Below are 18,969 nucleotides of genomic sequence, written 5' to 3'. Positions count from 1 at the left end.
CTCTTTTTCACATACTTTTTAATTATACTACAGATAATTACATATATTTATCTCTCACCTTCATAGGCTGTGTTATATAGTTTTTGACAGTCTTCATTATATAGGTGGTTCATTTTTTAACTTAAATTCTGAAGAGTCTACTAGTACCAATATTTTTAGGTGGCTTTTGCCATTGGCAATATTTCAAATGCACCAAGCTTTAGTTCAGAATGATGGCTCCTAAACTTGCTCATTATATTCATGCTTTTAGTCATTACTATGGTTTAAAATACAATTTTCAGATACAGAATTAATGCTATATTCCCCCTTCTAGGTGAGAAGGGATAATCTGAGGCTCTGACAGTGAGAATGGGTTAACAAAGTAGCAACGTTTTCTCTTGTCCCCCAAAAACTTTGCTCCAAGCACTTTACAGTCTGTAGGCAGTCCACTAAAAGATCATGTCTATACCAGAAAATAATCCACTGCATATTATATAGGGAGTCAGAGTTCAATTTTCAAGGCTTCCTTTACGTTTTACTAAAAGTACATGATGCTTTTATCACTGCCAACTGAATTTAAAATACACATCTAAATCCATTGGTATATTATTTTTCAAATACATTATCAGAACTCTCTCAGTCTGACTTGTATTGTGTTCCTCTACTTTGACGTGTACTGGCTTTGGCATCCCAATTATTCTTACCAACAAGAGTGCGCTTTCTGGTCCTAACTGCACCACAGTCTCCATTGCATGAAGAAAACTTGGACCAGCTGGTCAATTGACAGTCATCCTGGCAGGGGATCTGGCAGGCCTGGGTAAGGGCTGGCACAGGGCCTGCATACTGTAGGCACTCATGGATTCCAGCCTGTCCTCCATCTTGCTTGCGACAAGTAATGGCTATAAGAAAAGCATAAAGCTGTTATAACAAATTCAAACGTCTAATTACTCTATAATTTAGAAGCTAACCTAACATTTGGTTAAGCAGTCAGAGAAAGCCTCTTGTAATTCCTTACTTACAGTAGAAATCTTATAGGAGTGTTTCTAATAATCACAGTAGCCATTAAATTGGTTATTTTTTTAAATAACACATAACCCCGAGTTATTTTTGTGGCACAGAAAAGTGGACACATATGCACACTTAGCACTTACCAGTTTTAATGATATGTATTCAGGGTTTCAATTCATGTCACATGTAGGGTATATTTTAGAAATAAATTTGTAAGAATGTAAGACAAATCATACATGGGTTCTGATAATAGCTTATGTTGAGCATTGGGTGTTTGGAGAGGGACTGGAAGATGCTAGGTATGTCTAATATTGTTTTATATCATTGGACACCCTAGAATTCCTATATAGAAGTGTTTTAGTGGCAGAAAGCTGGTTGGTAGGTTGGAGTTTGGGGTCAGGAAGGTGTGCTTATAGAACTTATCTTGAAACTGCATTGGCATGGGAAGTATGTTCATTGTATTACATTTCAAGTTTATTAGGAAGGGTTGGAATCATTAATGGATAGGCGATGTCAAAGTCCTCCATCTCCTCTTTCTACAAGTTCTTCACATGCACAAACATCAACCTTACACTTAAAAAGGTGTTCAATAATCTTCATTTATTATGTTAAAATTTGTAGTTCTAAAATTACATATAAATTTAAAAAATCAAAGTTTAAATTCATAGAAATTATTTCTCCTATGATATTGTTCTACTGACTTAAAATAAGAAATAATATTTTTACCTATTGAACATATATATATGATTGCTTTATGGTAACAAGTCTTAAAGAAAAAGAGCAAGTATATTTAAAGTCCACTTTCTCGCTATGCCATTTCCTTCCCATTGGTTTTAAAAATAACGCATTTATTAATTGAGGAAGCAGATGAAACATTTAAACCTTGGTCCTAAAGTTGTCTTCATTGAATTATCTTAAATGGCCTAATTCAGATTGATTTACATGGCTTTTTCAGGTTTATGGTCTAGGCTGAAACTGCTGCTGATCTCTGCCCTGTTCAGGATTCCATCACCATGAAATCAAGGTGAAGGAGCCTGACATTTTTGACCTTAAATTACAGTGAGGGCATAGAGGGCCTCAGGTTAGACAACACCGTCTGGATCTATGTACTAAAACCTATTGCCTAGGAGTGCAGGGCTTTGTAATAGAGTGTGTAAATGGACATAACTAGCAATTTTAGCAAGGCAAGATTTTCTCTGTGTAGTTGAACACAACTTAATGCAACTGCTTCAGGCCTAACATAAAAGGCCCTTCTAAATTGTTCAATTGTGGATGCACTTCCCTATTTCTTAGTTTTGGATGTGCTTTTCATTTAGTACACATGACTTGACTTTGGAAGGGCCAGTTTGTAAGAAAAGAACAGGGGCCCCTAAATTTTTAAAAATTTGAAAATCCTGGTAGGGTGAACAGTGTTGGCCTTGATGAAGGTTAGATGACAGAAAAAAATAAAAAACATTAAGTGTCTCAAAGAGAATCTACCCTCTTGAGGGAGGACACATCTGGTACTCTGTGTTTATCATAGCAGTCTAAGATGGTGGGTCTCATGTCTGACTGCAGATTATAATCCCCTGGACAACCTTTGGAAAATACCTATGCCCTTACCAAACTCTAATACTCTGATTTCCCTGGTTGAGGTTGGAGTCCTGGGAATTAGGATACTTTTTAAGCTTTCTGGTGATTTAATTATCCAAGCTATATGAGAACTATTGCTCTAGTAGGTAATGTATTTTCACCTGCATCAGAAACACCTAGAATGCTATTAAATGTGAAGATCCCTGGACCCAAAAAGAGTTCCATAATCTGGACCAATCCAGATAATGAGATATCTGTTATGGGGTCAAGAATATGCATTTTTTTCAAGATGCTCAGGTGATCCTTATGCGGATTCAAGTTTGGGACCCACTAGCTTAAGTATTCAAGGTACAGGAAGGGTTCTGGAAAGCACATATGGCTGAGATAGAAAATCCTTTGGTATCTAATCACCCTGGTACCATGCCAAGCTTTGGGAAACAATGGCTGAACACTGTATGAACTAAAAGAGCTCTAAACTTGGAGTTCAAAGGAAGGGCATGATAGAAATTTGTACAGGGAATAGATAAAAAAGAACATCCATATAGTTTAGAAGAACATCATCTGTAACACAGTGTAGGAGAAATCCTCAAGATGCAGGATACAAACGAGCTGCTATGATTTTGAAGTTCTTTCTACACCTGCCATTTGGAAGCAGGATTGACCCTTTTAGATACTCTAAACTTAGTAAGTGCCGATGGTTCATGGACAAAGTTGCCCCAAGGATGCTAAAAAAAATTGATAAAGATATTAAACTTTTTACTAATCAGGACATGCAAGAGCCTCAAGAATGATATATTTGGAAAATAAGACATCTGATCATATGAGAATCGCAAGCTGTGAAGAGGGTTTCACCGTTTGTAACCAAAGAAAATTAAAAATTATCAAACTAAATTTGGATTATTTGAAATGAGACTACTTTTACCTACTCATTCCATTTAGCTCTTTGAAACAGACTTCAATATAAATCTTTTGAGAAATTAGATGAAACTGACTTAGGCTCTCTCTTCCTTAAGAGGGTCTTTCTTACAAATTTTGTTTCAGAATTGCTCCAACCATTATCCTGTTACATGACACCAAAAAGAAAAACAAAATAAAATAACACTACTACCAATACAATTCCAGAAACAATTTATTTTGTGCAGATCTATACTATTCACATAAACTGGAATCCCTTTTCCCCATACACCTGAACTACATAAAATCTTAAGTACTCTAGCTAGTTGAAAAGAAAAAAATTGTGTAAAATTCCCATAGCTATTCTCACTCTGAGCTTTACACCCCTTATCTGAGATTTTAGACAGTGTACTTTTGGAATAAATTACTCATACAGTGTTATCCAAAACAAGTAGCAACAACATAATCTGTACAATATATTGAAAATTTATCCTACATCTCAACTTGTTTGTATTCTGACTTAGAGGAAACACAATTCAAACACAGAAATGCAATCTGAAATGAACTTCCTGATACTAGGGTGAGGAAAATATAAATGTTTGGAAAGGAAACCATCTGGTCTCTCAACTTTATAGATCTTAAAAATCATTTCTAAAACACTGAAAACAGGGTGATTTGAACAGTAGAAAAGATGGATCATACTAAGGGCACAGTTTCTTAGCACACCAGAAAACTACATATACCCAGACAATTTGTATCTGTATTTACAGGTGAAGCATGTATATGTCATATTTAATGATTACACAAGTTCTCCTTTGAGCTGAAGCCTTGTTAGCAAGATGGGAAAAAGTCATGTTACCCTACAGATAATTCACCATGAAAGCTTCTCAGTGAGATCAGCAAAAATCAAAATGATTATTTTAAAGTAAAATTCCATATTTAACTCTGTTGATTATATCCACTTACTTCATTTATTTATTGTATTTATATAAAGCACAGCAATTTTTATTTAAGTGATATAGGACAGGCTGCTCCTGGCAGACTGAAAACATGGGAAGAATCAATATGACTGATTTGTGGGTTACATATGAATCAAGTTAATCAAGCTTAGCCCATCAATATTGGGAAAATGCTGTAAAGATAAATAAGAGAAGCTTCTTCAACAAATAAATGCTATGAAAAAGGGAGCTAGAACTGTTGTTAGATTAAAAGTGACCTAATGCAATGTGGAGACCTTTTGGAACCTCAGTTTGAACAAACTATGCATAAACATTTTTGAGACAATGGAGAAAAATTATTAGATAAAAATACTAGTCGGAAAGAATTGCTAATCTTGTTATATGTGATAATAATGCTGTTGTTATGTTAAAAATGCTCAAGTATTTATGGATGATATATATCTTACTTGGAAGTTGCTTTAAAATACTCCAGTAAAATTCTTTTTAAGTGTATGGACAGACAACCAAGAATAGCAACATGTTAAAAACTGCTGATTTTAAAAAATCAGGAAACAACAGGTGCTGGAGAGGATGTGGAGAAATAGGAACACTTTTACACTGTTGGTGGGACTGTAAACTAGTTCAACCATTGTGGAAGTCAGTGTGGCGATTCCTCAGGGATCTAGAACTAGAAATACCATTTGACCCAGCCATCCCATTACTGGGTATAGACCCAAAGGACTATAAATCATGCTGCTATAAAGACACATGCACACGTATGTTTATTGTGGCACTATTCACAATAGCAAAGAGTTGGAACCAACCCAAATGTCCAACAACGATAGACTGGATTAAGAAAATGTGGCACATATACACCATGGAATACTATGCAGCCATAAAAAATGATGAGTTCGTGTCCTTTGTAGGGACATGGATGAAACTGGAAAACATCATTCTCAGTAAACTATCGCAAAGACAAAAAACCAAACACCGCATGTTCTCACTCATAGGTGGGAATTGAACAATGAGAACTCATGGACACAGGAAGGGGAACATCACGCTCCGGGGACTGTTGTGGGGTGGGGGGAGGGGGGAGGGACAGCATTAGGAGATACACCTAATGCTAAATGACGAGTTAATGGGTGCAGGAAATCAACATGCCACATGGATACATATGTAACAAACCTGCACATTGTGCACATGTACCCTAAAACCCTAAAGTATAATTAAAAAAAAAAAAAAAAAACTGCTGAAGCTGAGTAAATGATGACTACATTGCTAGTACTCATTATATTAGTCCCTCTACTTTTGTGTATCTTTGAAACTTCCTGTAAGTTTAAATTAAAAAGATTAGTACGTTGAATAAGTAAAGTTAATTCTAGAATGTTTTCATGTAAATTGAGTTTCAAGCTATGTTTTACAGAGAAAAATAATAAAGGTTCATGGGCTGAAAGGGAATAGATAACACTGGCTGAGCTAAGAGGACATGGATATCTGTGTTATGCATACATGAATGTATAAATGGAAGGCTACTGATGCAGGTCTGAAGCAGATCAAATGGAATTCTGAGTATAATTTCTCATCTTCATTTTTGAAGAGGAATGAAATTTCCTTATTATTCAGGTTTCACAAGAAGAAGGTGTTCTATTGCTCAGTGAATTACCCTTCAGCGTGTAAGGCCATGCACTCATTTTGTTTGAATAATCAGAGTGAAATAAATTGCCTGATCCAAAAGGGGCACACAGAAGTTCATTACAGGAAACAGAATAGGATCAATGCCTTAGTGCAGTGAAAGCTGTTGGATTATATGTAGAAAATGGTTCAAAGAGCTCTGTGACCTTATTTATTAAACTGAACAATATTAACATGGTTTATACCACTACACTAGTGTCTGGGTAGCATTAGAGACAGAACATGATCAGCTCATTGAGTAATTAGATGAGTGACTTTTTCCTATGGTTTTATGAAAAAAATGGCAATAGCGAGAATGAATCTTGTAGAAATGAAGAAGAAAAAGCTTAATGCGAGTGTGAGCTAGTTACCAAGAGACTTAATTGTGCTTAGAAATAAGGTCAAACCTATAAATAATGCAAGAGGGTTCCAGTTGTTTACTAGGTAGATATAATGATCCTGGTCTTTCTCTGTGTAAGAGATTTTCACTGACAAGTTTGCCAAATTATAGTTCCTGATTACAATTTGTGAGTGTAGCCCTGGCGCAATGGAAAGAAATGTACCTTCATTTTTTATTGATCCTAAATAGTTAACAATGATCCACAGTCTCACTGATGCTTATCATGTATGTGAGATACCAGGATGAGAACTTACTAGGAAATAATAATCAGTTCCCAATGGAGTAGCTGAGATTGAGGTTGGCTAAGATCCCCAGTTGGGATCTGGGAAGGGTTAACTGCATCACAACACATGGAGCATCCAAGAACAATCACAGACCCAGCACGGTGCCAAGCTTATTTTATGAGCTACTATTTAAAAAATGGCAAATGTTAATAAGCATTTTATGACAGATCTCTGAGATATAAAACGAAACCCAAAACCCCAAATTAACGAGGATGCTAATATTCATAGGAAGATAAACATTTTAAAATATAAATAATTCTAGAAGTTTTAAATAATGGTATATATAACTGAAGAGTATAAAACCTGGGTAATAACTAATAAATATATTGGCCAAAAAAGAGATTAAAAATTATGTCTGTATAAAATTTCCTTAAAGCAAGCTCCTTCTCTTTTTCCTACCTAGTTCTTTTTCCACTTCTTTTTCTTTCTATTGCAGAACTCTCTTTTGACAATTAACAGATAAATGTGCCCTGCCAGGATAAACTGGCCCAGATATTATGAGTCTAACCTCAATAATGCCTCTAAAATGTAACCTTTAAAAAAAGAACAAAGTGGGTCAGAGTTTTCAGCAAAGGGTAATGCAAAGCCCATCAACATAGATTAAACCATGTAACTTAAGCATATTTGTTCACAAAAAATAAGAGCATAAAATATAGTTAATTATTAATATATTGCACATTCCACATTTAGATTTCATAGGGAAGAATTAGAACTTTCTTTTTCTTTTCCCCCTTTTTTTTTTAGGACTCTCCTTTTGTAATCTTTTTTAACCAATAAGTGACACAGGGTGAGGACTCCTAGGGCCAGGAGGACCTCTCCTATGCAAGGCATATTATTGAAGTATTTTTCTTTTTTGTGGTCTAGATTTGAGAATGCATCCAAATTATGTTGGCTTCCATCTAAAGAGACTGATGTCAGATTTTAGTGACCAGTGACATTACAAGAGATGTTCCTTGGCAGGCAAGAAAACAGAGGGGCTGTTAGATTAGGCTAGACAGGGTAGACCCTAGAAAATACTAACTCTAGTTCCATCTAATCTAGAGCAAGTACACTTGGCATGGTTATCAACATGGAGATTGAGCAAGAGCAAATTTGCCGTCATTTATGTGATATGTCAACCTTGAATCTTTGCAACTTTTAAAAATTCTACTCTTGATGGAAACATGTCACAAAGTAATAAACACTGGAATGATACACATTTAAGAAGCAGTTATTGACATTGCTTCTTACGGCAGTTGTAAAGAAAAGAATAAGCAAAGCATCCATTATGGTCACATATTTCTAATGCAAATTTAATGGCAATTCTATCCATAGTTATTATGGCTAGGTTTCAATTATATAGCCACTGACCAATAATTTAGCCTTCTAAATACCATCTGAACTGTATAAATATGAACAGAGAGAAAAGACAGTGGAGGTTATGGTTCTATTCAAAGTTTATACACTAGTGACTTGAATAGTATGAAGAAAATATAAGCTGTCTATTCACTTAAAAGTTAAAATGAAATATGGCCATGTTTCATGTTATTTGCATTTCTCTTTTATTGACAATTTTATAGGGAAGATGCCTATTTCAAATATCCTCTAAAATTTCCATACGAGATTTAAGAATGATTCAGGTTTTAAAGTTGCCAAATCGTGTCAATGTCTTCTTTAAAAATTTCTTTTTCCTCTCTCTTTTTAGTTCTTATGCCATTATACAAAATTTCCTGGAATATAACATTCTCAATACCCAAAGCCTTGTAAAAATCCTTCACTACTTCTCATTTTTTAATGAGAAAAAAAAAACAAAACAAAACTCTCCTTGCCCCTTGCCTCTAACTCACAGGAACTCTAGGCAAACTGGTCAATAAGCTGTTGCTAAACATAAAGATTTTACTTCTTGTTTTTTGCTTGAGTCATCCTATATTTAAAGGCTGTTTCTCTTTCACTATGCCCTATCAATGGTTATCCCTTTTTTTTCAATTCTTCAGTGATTATTGTGTATATACACTACTAATGTATTGTTATGACTGTAACCCAAGTCATGTATACCTATAGTATATTTTCTACCATACTAAGTTAACTGAATCTATTTGTCATACATTTTTAATATCTCAAGAGGCTGGGCCTACTACCATGAAGGCAATGTGAAATATGTAGCATGCATTCAATAAATATTTATGAGAGAATGTATTATATTGAATTATATTCAGAAAGTTTGGATTGGTTTTTAGAAATTTGAGTTACCTGTTTTCACAGCTTTCTGAAAGAGCATAATATTAACAAACATACAGCTCTGTACACTAAGATGATAGAAATTTTATTTAAAAGTATGGATCCTGCACTATTGCTATATACTGAGTTGTGTCTCCCTCAAATCCACATGTTGAAGTCACCAGTGTGATAGTGGTATTTGAAGATGAGGTCATGAGTGTGAGATTCCTATGACGGGATTAATGCCCTTCTCAGATGAGACCTGAGTGCACTTTCTCTCTCTCTCTCTCTCTCTCTCTCTCTCTCTCTCACACTCCCCTTGCTTTCTCTCTCTGCCTTGTTTCTTCTCTGCCATGTAAAGGCACAGCGAGAAGATGGCTGTCTGCAAGTCAGGAAATAGGCCTTTGCCAAGAACCAAATTGGCTGGCACCTTGACCTTCACACACACCAGAACTGTGAGAAATAAATTTTTGTTTAAGCTACTTGATCTATAGTGTTTTGTTATAGAAGCCCAAGAAACCTGATAACACTATCAACACAACATTTCAAGCATTTGTTTTATAAAAGATTTCTAATGTTTCTACAGAAACACTTGATGAACTTAAAGAAAATACCCATTATGCAGCAGAGTAGCTAATCTAATTTAGAGAAGATTGGGCAAAAATTACTGGTGATTCTGGGGATAATTGATATAAAATTCTGCTTCAGCATTATGCCACTTTTCCTTTTAAATGTAAAGGAATTGAGTCATAAATAAAAAATTCCTATGTGCTTTTCAAACTTTCTGGAATATATAAATTTTCTTTTAAAGTACTTTGTGTTCTAATAGATCAGAAAAACTTTTCATATAGTTTTGACATATATAAAATATAGATTTTATCAAGACTGCATTTTTTTTTTTTTTTTTTTTTTTGAGACGGAGTCTCGCTCTGTCGCCCAGGCTGGAGTGCAGTGGCGCAATCTCGGCTCACTGCAAGCTCCGCCTCCCGGGTTCATGCCATTCTCCTGCCTCAGCCTCTCCGAGTAGCTGGGACTACAGGCGCCCGCCACCACGCCCGGCTAATTTTTTGTATTTTTAGTAGAGACGGGGTTTCACCGTGGTCTTGATCTTCTGACCTCGTGATCCACCCGCCTCGGCCTCCCAAAGTGCTGGGATTACAAGCGTGAGCCACCGTGCCCGGCCTCAAGACTGCATTTACTTGATTAGAAGAGACTCTACCTATATTCTTATTCCTGTGTTACTTTAACTCATTTCTGAATAAGGATGATTCTCACAAACTTGCTTTAGAGTGAATGTCAGTGCTGAGATTATAAGTAGTTAACAGTTTACAATTTTTAAAGAGACTCTGGGAGCATAATTGCTTCCCAAATCTTCTGAAACATGTCATCACAGATAGTTCCTCCAATTGGAAAAAGTATGCTATTAATAGTATTAATAGTAAAAATGAAAGCATGTCTATAAAGGCCACTTTATTTTATTGTTAACAGGTGGTTAAAAGTAGGTGCAGGCCTAGGAGTCACGGCTAGTAAGATGATAAGAAGGAATTTGTGTTATATTTTTCTATCAATATGGAAGGTTCCAGACATTGGAGAAGAACTGAATCATAATAGGTGACCTTTTAAGTGTTGTGCTGAATGGCACAAGTTACATGAGACACAAACATTTTCTCTTTTCTGTGTGTACTTAGTAAGTTAACTCTGAATGTCCAGCTTTTGGGTATAATTTATCATGTTCTAGACAAGGGAATTTTGAGGCCTGGAATATTTTTCTCTCTTGGCTTCCACAGCCCATGTATTTTCTGGTCTCACCTTTAGCCCCTTTTTAATTTTTACTACTAAAGTTCTTAGAGTCAACATTTTATTCCTAACCTCCCCCAAAAAGAATGCTGAAATTTCACCCTTAAAGACAGATATTTTACTATTGTCCCAGTCTTTAAAATCTACTACTTTCATAACTATAAAATAGTTCTTTTATTGCTGAATTGAATTTGTATACATCTTCCCAAGTGACAAGATAAATTCCAGGGATTTTCTGATCCTATTGGGTAATGACTATTCAGTATTATTGGAAGTTGTGACTACGTCATTGGTTCCATGGCTTTTGGGTTTAGATGAAGGGTCAGCAGTTTTTTTCTGTAAAAGACTACATGGTAAATATTTTTGGCTTTGTAGGCCATATGGTCTGTCACAACTACTCAACTGTGCCTTGAATCATGAAAGCAGCCATAGGCAATAGGTAAAAAAATGGCTGTGGCTGTGTTCTGATAAAACTAATTACAAAAAACAGGCTGCGGGCTGGATTTGGCTCACAGGCCATATAGTATACTGACTCCTGGTATGGACAAATAGATTGATAAAAGTCATGCAGTAAACATTTCTATTTCTAGAATCATACAATGGTAAAGTTAGCTATCTCATATCTTAGTTACATGATATTATTCAAGTGGGAGTACAAGGACACAATAATTTAAAGTTAATAACATTTAAGTTAAATTCTTGAAAAGAAATGCTTAAAGAATCTACAAATGCAAACTTTTTAGAGAAAAAAGAAATCTATTAATGATAAGGTATAATCGCTTTTATTCATATATATAATACAAGTTGCATTTTAGAAATCTTAGCTTTTCTATAACTTCAGCAATTCACTCTATGGAAATGTTACCCAAATTTCCATCTGCCATCCTATGCTATCTCTACAGCTACATTTCTACATTTCAAGTGCATACCTGGATATTTCCGCTTGGCTAACCCTGCCATGGCCTCAAATATAAAATGTATAAAATATACTTTCCAAAATTAGCTCTACCTTTAGACCTAGAATTTTCACCAATATAACTATTCTTAAACTAAAAATGTTGGAGTTAAAGAATCATATGATCAACTTTGACTCTTTTATTTTTATCTCTCTTCTATTGTCTGCTACTAAGTCCCAAAAATATTTCCCTCTATCATATGTCCACAATTTATTTATTTTTGCCTATTTCATATTACTGTTGTTTGTACAACTTCAACCTTGCATTGCTACAGCAGCATACTAGCTGGCATTCAGGCCCATGTGTCTTATCTTTCTAATTTATTCTGTACACGCTGACAGATAAAACACTGCTTTCATCAGGTCCTTGCTCATACCACTTATCGAACAAGGTCTAAAATACTGATCTTGACATTTATAGCCTTCCACTAAATCACCCCAGGCTCCAGATCACATCTTCAGAGCTCAATCCACCCACTTTTCTGTGAACACATTCAATGTTTTTGTTTTTCTTACCTTAAACACTTAGCTTATAGAATTGATCTTATCTTGTATTCTTTTATCCTCTCTACTTCTTCTAATATTATGGTACAAGTCAAATCCCAACCCATACTTTAAGTCTTTCCTCAGCTCTTCAGCTTCAAATGATTGGCTTTGCAATTGATAAGTTTCAGTCTTTAATTCTGGTTAGGTGACATTAACAGTGATCTAATTTCCCTAAAAAATATAAGCTCTCTGGTTTAAAGATCTTCATTCTTTCCTAACATTTATAGCTTTTTCTACAGTCTTCTGAACGCAAAAACAGTGGAATGAGTGATTGAAATGAGAAATTCTGATGTGCTGGGGGGACAGAGAGCAGCTTCTCGATAGTCTTTGTTGATTGATTTAATGTTTACTATCTAATTATTTTTGTCATAAAAATAGCACAAGTTCATTTTTTTAAGTCTCTGACCACATAAGTAAGGACAAAGATGAAAATAGCAAGAACTTGGCGGGTTAAGAATGTGGAGTTCTGAAAACAGCCACGACCATCAAAGGAAGAAAATTTTGTCTTCTTGCAATTAGTAAAAGATACTTCTACATTCTTAACATTCTCCATTTCATGTTTCTATAGAAATATAAGCTGTATGAAAAATCAGTCTTTCATCTACTCAGGAAACAAAGAAAAAGACTGTCTTCATACGGAAGTTAAAGGGATTGTTCTAAATATATTTATGAATATATCACTTGTTATAATGCAACTTTCACTTTCCAGATATCCTGAAAATGTGTAAGATTGCCGAGGTACAGCAAGTTGTTTGACAAATACGCCAAGATTAGGAAGCACTATGTGAGTACAGGCAGAGAAAGAGACACCAGTAATAGGAAATCAAAAATGGAACAATCAGAAAGATAGGAGAAAGTCACACACTGAAGACGCTGAAGACCCTTTTATCACAGAGGGAGTGAGTAACAAGTATTCAATACTACAACGTGGCCACCCAGGATGAAGAATGAACAGTTTTCCGATTTGGAAATGCAAAGGTTGCTGGTAATCACAGAAAGAATAGTTTTTGTACAGATTGTGTACCAAAACCCAAAAGGCCCATATGCATACATTCACTTGGGTTATGACCAAACAGGAAGAGGGAAGAAATTAACATTTAATGAAGACAACATGTGCCAACTGCTCTAAGGCTTTTGTGTTCTTAGCCTTAAAGGCAGGAAATGAATCATTCAAGGTTGTGCGGCTTATACGTCATCGTTTGGAACTGAGGCTGTTTTCACACTTGTGCTGCTTCTACTGATCTCGTATTTCCTCCAGTGGTGTTTTATAAAGATATGGCTTTCATCTGCTTTACCTAATTTTATTTCACATTTTGATCTCTGGGTATTGTTTGTGCATCTATTATGAAAATTTGAATAATCCTAAAGTATCATTTGGTCCAAACCCCTCTTTTTTTTAATCTAAATAAACTGAGGTCCAGAAGGTGAAGGGATGAGTAAGACACACTGTATTAGTAAAAGAACGGAGACTAAAACTTGTGTTTCCTGATTCTCAAACTCATGCTCATTTTCATTATAACCTCTATATAGAACCCAAAATATATGCAAATCAATGCCTGATTCAAGAAGGAGTTAGCAGGGCATGACAAGAAGGTCTCGTATCACTCAATTTCTTAAAGAATGATTTGAAATGGAGGAGAACGACTTTCAGTTCTATATACCTAAGTCTCTATAATTGTAAAGGGAGTCACAGTTATGTTTTACCCAAAGTTGATGGTGGGAGATACATAATGAGAATTATGCAAATAAAATAAAATCCTAAAAACTACTGCAACTAGGAATTTAAGATTATTTGGAAACTAAGTTTTATGTTCCAGATGAAGACTTCTAAAAGGAAGATTATAAAAATAGAGGATTTTTTTCTTTACAAAACAGAAGCATTTTTTTCTTAAAAAGGCAGTTTCTTTCACTGTACAGAAAATGAAGTCCCAGATCAAATCAGCAAAAACTGGAATTCTGCTCTATATGTTCAAATTTTTGTATCAACATGAAATACGTAACTACACATGGGAGAGCAAAATATGTTTTTTATAAATTAAAGTTGCTTGCAAATTCAATTACATATTATGCTATATTTTAAATACACAGCAGGAGCTGTATGCTGTAAGTCAGTATGAGTAAAAATAATCACGTGCTCTTTAAAGACTGAATTTGCTATGTCTGGAAGAAACAACATATTCCAAATCTTGAGTTTCTATATTCCCTATAATATCTAGTAAATAATTACGGCAAGCTTGAACATTCTCATTACCCATTTCTGCAAGAGTCCATGTTATTTAGTGGTGCAGACTGCAATTAAATAAATCTGCCATTTAAAAATCAGTACTAAATATGAACAGAATTGTGGATAGCCATGAAAATGAAAGAGATGTCATTCTGAGAACTTCTGAAAAAGTTAACTAATTCTATTACATTGTATGTATGCACATATATAATGCATATAGGCAAGGAGGTAAGAATCTTATTGCTTATTAAGGTGGCAAGCAAAATGCTATGGAATACCTTAATCTAAAAACAAACAAACAAACAAACAAACAAACAAGCAAAAAAGCTTCAGTGTACCATTTATGTCATAACTGAAAGCTTGGCCTTTCTTTCAGACATAAATTAGAGAAAAATTCAAGGGTTATGAGCTAATGCCAAAGAACAATGGGAACAATTTAAAAAGACAAGTTTCTATGTCCTGATGTTTTGTAGAATGGCTCATAGCAGATTTATATCTGCTTTGCTCTGTTTGCTAAGCATGGTGTCCAAGTGACAAATGCATCAAAACAGTAGTTAAACTAGCGATGCTGGAGAAATGAACTGTGGAATGGGGCCTCCCACCTCTTGCCTGTCGCCCAGGCCCACAGCCTTCCTGTGCTCCAGGGCTGTCTTGTTGCACACTCCAAGGGACTAATTGGCATCTGCGCCATTTGTGAGTCTTCCACCTACAAGACAAGAACAGAAGCCCAGTGGAGAAGAAGCAAAAATGCCAGGCAAATCACAGAGACACAGCAGCATGGAAACATGACTTTGACCACTGCGAACACATTTATTTAGCAATGCTCAGTTCTATCTAAATTTAATTTAGATCTCCATCTAGGCTTTGGAAGAAGTAACATTAAATATAAAAGTACTTTCTCTGGCAGTGAAGACAAGAGTACATCATTGTCAAGTTCTATAGGACTCTACAGAGAACATTTAGACTTTTTAATGATTAGGACTGCCAACAAACGCACCAGATGGCCCCAGAAGTGATGCATGCCATTTAAATAATGTATATTTATTTTATTCAAGTTATGAAACTGTATTCAAGTCATGTGTCTTTTGTATAGTGCTCTTTTGGTTAGCATTGTAGGAGTATCTCAGCAACTGTAATTATAATATGCTTTACAAAAACAAATTCCAAAAATAAATAAGTTTGAACCAGTAGTTGTCAATGTTCATGGTGTAAGTATACAATTATAGTATTTGTCATCTCAGAATTAAAGACTGATATATTAAGATGGCAAATTTGACAATGTCATCTTAAATATTTATTTTGTGATTACACTTTTCATTAATTGATGCCATAATACTTCATTTGCTGTCAGGACTGCAAATGTATACGTCAGATTTCTATTAGATAATTTCTGTCCTAATCATGAGGAGGTAAAATTTCTCTAATAAATTATCAAGATGATATATAGCTTCGATAAATATAATTTCATTTGAGGTGATCACAAATGAACAGAACAGCCATCTTACTAGCATCTTTGAGATACAGATGTCATTTCCTAAGCCAGAATGCGAGCATTTATGATTACAAACAGGTGCTCTTTGGAACAGGGGAGTAATGCTTAGGCTAGTTTTCTAAGTGAAAAAGAATTGCTTCCTAAAGTATACATGTTTCATAATTATTAATCACTTTTCAGCATTTCTTATACGTTATATCAACATAAGACATTTCCCCAAACTACTGGAGCTAACACCACACCTTGGAAATTTATACAAATATTTGCCTCCTTGTACATCATTTCAGTAGCACAGCAGCTCTGCTGAAGAGACAAGAAGGGCAGCTACAGCCATAAACATCCCAACTCCATTGAGCCTGTGGAAGGAACAGTGTTGACTTCCTCTCCTTATCCTAGGAAAGGATGTGGAATTGACGTATTTGTTCAGCTCCTCCCTCACGACGCATTTCTCTAACCCTACCTGTAGCTTTGGCATGCTTGAGGTGCCTCGCAGGCCTTCTCTTCATAGAGGGGATCTGTGCAGTCTCGACCCCCATTAGCTGGCAGCTGAATGATGACCCGATGCCTAGACTGCTTCCTGATACTGGAGTCCCCTGCAATGAAGCAGTTTTTTAACCTCTGTACTTTACACTGATAAGATAATCTCTAAATACCAGTCTGTGTGAAGAAATTACATTGCCTACAGCTACATGTGCTTTGACATCCCTGAGAGGTTTCACCTGGTCTAAACATTCACTAAATTCTCCCAAAGACCATTTATATCAAAAACCCCATCAACTCATATTTAAAAATAGAGAAAATGTGAAGAATGGAGAAAACAGTTCTGCAGTCAATTAGCCTTCCTAAGGTGCAGTTACAAAGTAATTGCTCTTTTGTATAATTCTTTCCCTTGAGGAATATGACAGATCTAATTAATTTATTTTCCTCTACCTTAAATTTATTGTCATGCTATTTTGCCTAGCCCTGTTTATCACATGGGACTCATACACATGTAATGAATCTTCTTTAGGAGAATATATTCAGTGCTATAATGTGAAATTTTATTTCTTTGTTATTCATTTAATTTGAAATGCATAACTTGTAAATTATTCCAGTCATTTATTATTCATGTTAGACAGTCTAAGATCTTCAATTCAGGTCGCATTCTAAACATTAGGGATCTAAGTAGTAAAATGAAAGTGGTTTCTTAGAGGCAGACACAGACTTTTTAGAGAAGCAGTCAAAATAGCAATAATTACTATAAATAAGTAACTCTAAAGTATGTTGAAAATGGAAAAAATTAAGATATACTTTCAATAAAGACATCAACTTGACAGTATGACTGATGTAAGGATTCAAAAATCTTTTAGTATACAGATCATATAGCGTATAAAACTTGCCAACTTTAATAAAATATATTTCAACTAACATTACATACACTTTAAGGATGAATAGCTGCATGGCACAGGGTTTTACTTACAAAATAATTCTCCAAAGAATTATGTTAATAGAATCTCCCTGATGCATTTTCATTATTTTGCAAGATCTTCAAATATTTGATACATAGGAACAGAAATATTTCAAAGGATTAGCAGCTCCTAACAATTAATGTTTAATCAGAAATTAAATGAAACCTTTTTGAAAGATACTGTGGTGGTGGAGAAAGTATGATTTGATGATTAGAACATTCCCATAATGGAATATCCTTTCTCATTAAGTCAAAGATATTCTTCAACATGGTCTGGGCAACTGACTCACTGCCATGTTTAGAGAGGATTTCTGTATTGGATGGGAGAATGGATCAGTAAATCGCTGACTTCATAGGAGAATCTCTTTAACAACAACAACAACAAATTTCTGGGCCTATACCCAGAACCACTAAATCAGAATCTGGAAGCTGGGTTTGGGAATATGATATTTAAAAATCTTGCCAGGTATTTGGGATGAAGGGCCAGGTTTGAAATCTATTGTAATATATGACCTTGTATGACCTATCCCAATTTAAGATTCTGGGCTTACATGTAACTTTTTAGAATTATTATTCCCATTGTGGGGTGTAATCTGTACTATTAATGATGGCATAACTATTTTAATGAATAAGCGGGATACTACAGGTAATGGAGTAGGGAATTGGGGGCTAGAAGTATTGGGCAGCAGAGAATTAAATAATTTGAAAATATTGTCATGGACTTTTAATTGTAACAGTAGTTTGAATGCCAGCTGCAACTTTTACACATTAAATATAATTTATCTAGGGAAGATCTAAGAAATGTCAACAGGACTTTTAATAAATTGCTAATGCAGTCTCCATCTATTATATTGTCCAAATGACCCGTATTTTAAGGCCCAGGTGATAAATTCCTTTAATAATTCAGAGCTAGGGAAAATTTTGTTTCCCTTGGCAATCTGTTAAGAATCCACTGTACTTCTATTTTTTGCTTTGGTCACCAGACTCTCAGAGCTAATTTTCTTCTCAATCGCAGGAGCTTGCCTCAGCTTTGATTTTCTAGCATAATTTTTCTGTCTCTCTTCCTTTACCCCCTCCCTATTCACTACCTGGCTTCGCCCTTCTTTTACAATTTCTATTTTTTTCTTTTGTTTTATGTTTATGATCTGTCCATAATCTTTTTTTTTTTTAAGTATACAAACTAATCAGACTCATCATTTGTTTAACGTTGGGGGAAGCAGGGAGGTTTCTGTTTGTTTGTTTTTTAACGGGGAGGTAAGACGTAAAGGGCTCAAATGGGTTTTTTTCCCAGTTGGTCAAAATTCTTAGAGGCAATTACTCTCCAATCTGCAGATAGAGGACAGACACAGGATTAAGACCAAGGGATTTGGGGACTGGTGGAGACAATGACTTCAGCATTAGTGGCACCTCATAGACTAAAGCTCCTAGTTATTAACTACCTAGATGGCACCTGGTACATAGCCAGGGCTGTTCTACTTGAGGAAGCAGCTACCAAACATTAATGTTTCAATTCTATTTTGTTTGTTGATTTGAAAGAAAAAATGTCACTTAGAATACATTTCTGAA

The 18,969-nt window shown here is 35.1% G+C and overlaps 1 protein-coding gene across 1 annotated transcript in view; it reads right to left on the bottom strand.

Moving 5' to 3' along the window:
- THSD7A (thrombospondin type 1 domain containing 7A) overlaps window positions 1-18,969 on the bottom strand; it is a 468,537-nt gene that overhangs the window by 74,555 nt on the left and 375,013 nt on the right. Inside the window, exons 10-12 of the mRNA XM_055272578.2 lie at window positions 16,417-16,549; window positions 15,067-15,170; window positions 684-878 (exon numbers count right to left, since the gene is read on the bottom strand). Of these exons, the coding sequence (XP_055128553.1) occupies window positions 684-878; window positions 15,067-15,170; window positions 16,417-16,549 (432 nt within the window). The remainder of the gene's footprint in view (window positions 1-683; window positions 879-15,066; window positions 15,171-16,416; window positions 16,550-18,969) is intronic.

Source organism: Symphalangus syndactylus, chromosome 3, assembly GCF_028878055.3.
Source record: "Symphalangus syndactylus isolate Jambi chromosome 3, NHGRI_mSymSyn1-v2.1_pri, whole genome shotgun sequence".
Taxonomy (NCBI): Eukaryota; Metazoa; Chordata; class Mammalia; order Primates; family Hylobatidae; genus Symphalangus; species Symphalangus syndactylus.
The sequence above is the reverse complement of the archived record's forward strand: the minus strand, read 5'-3'. Positions and strand labels throughout refer to the sequence as shown.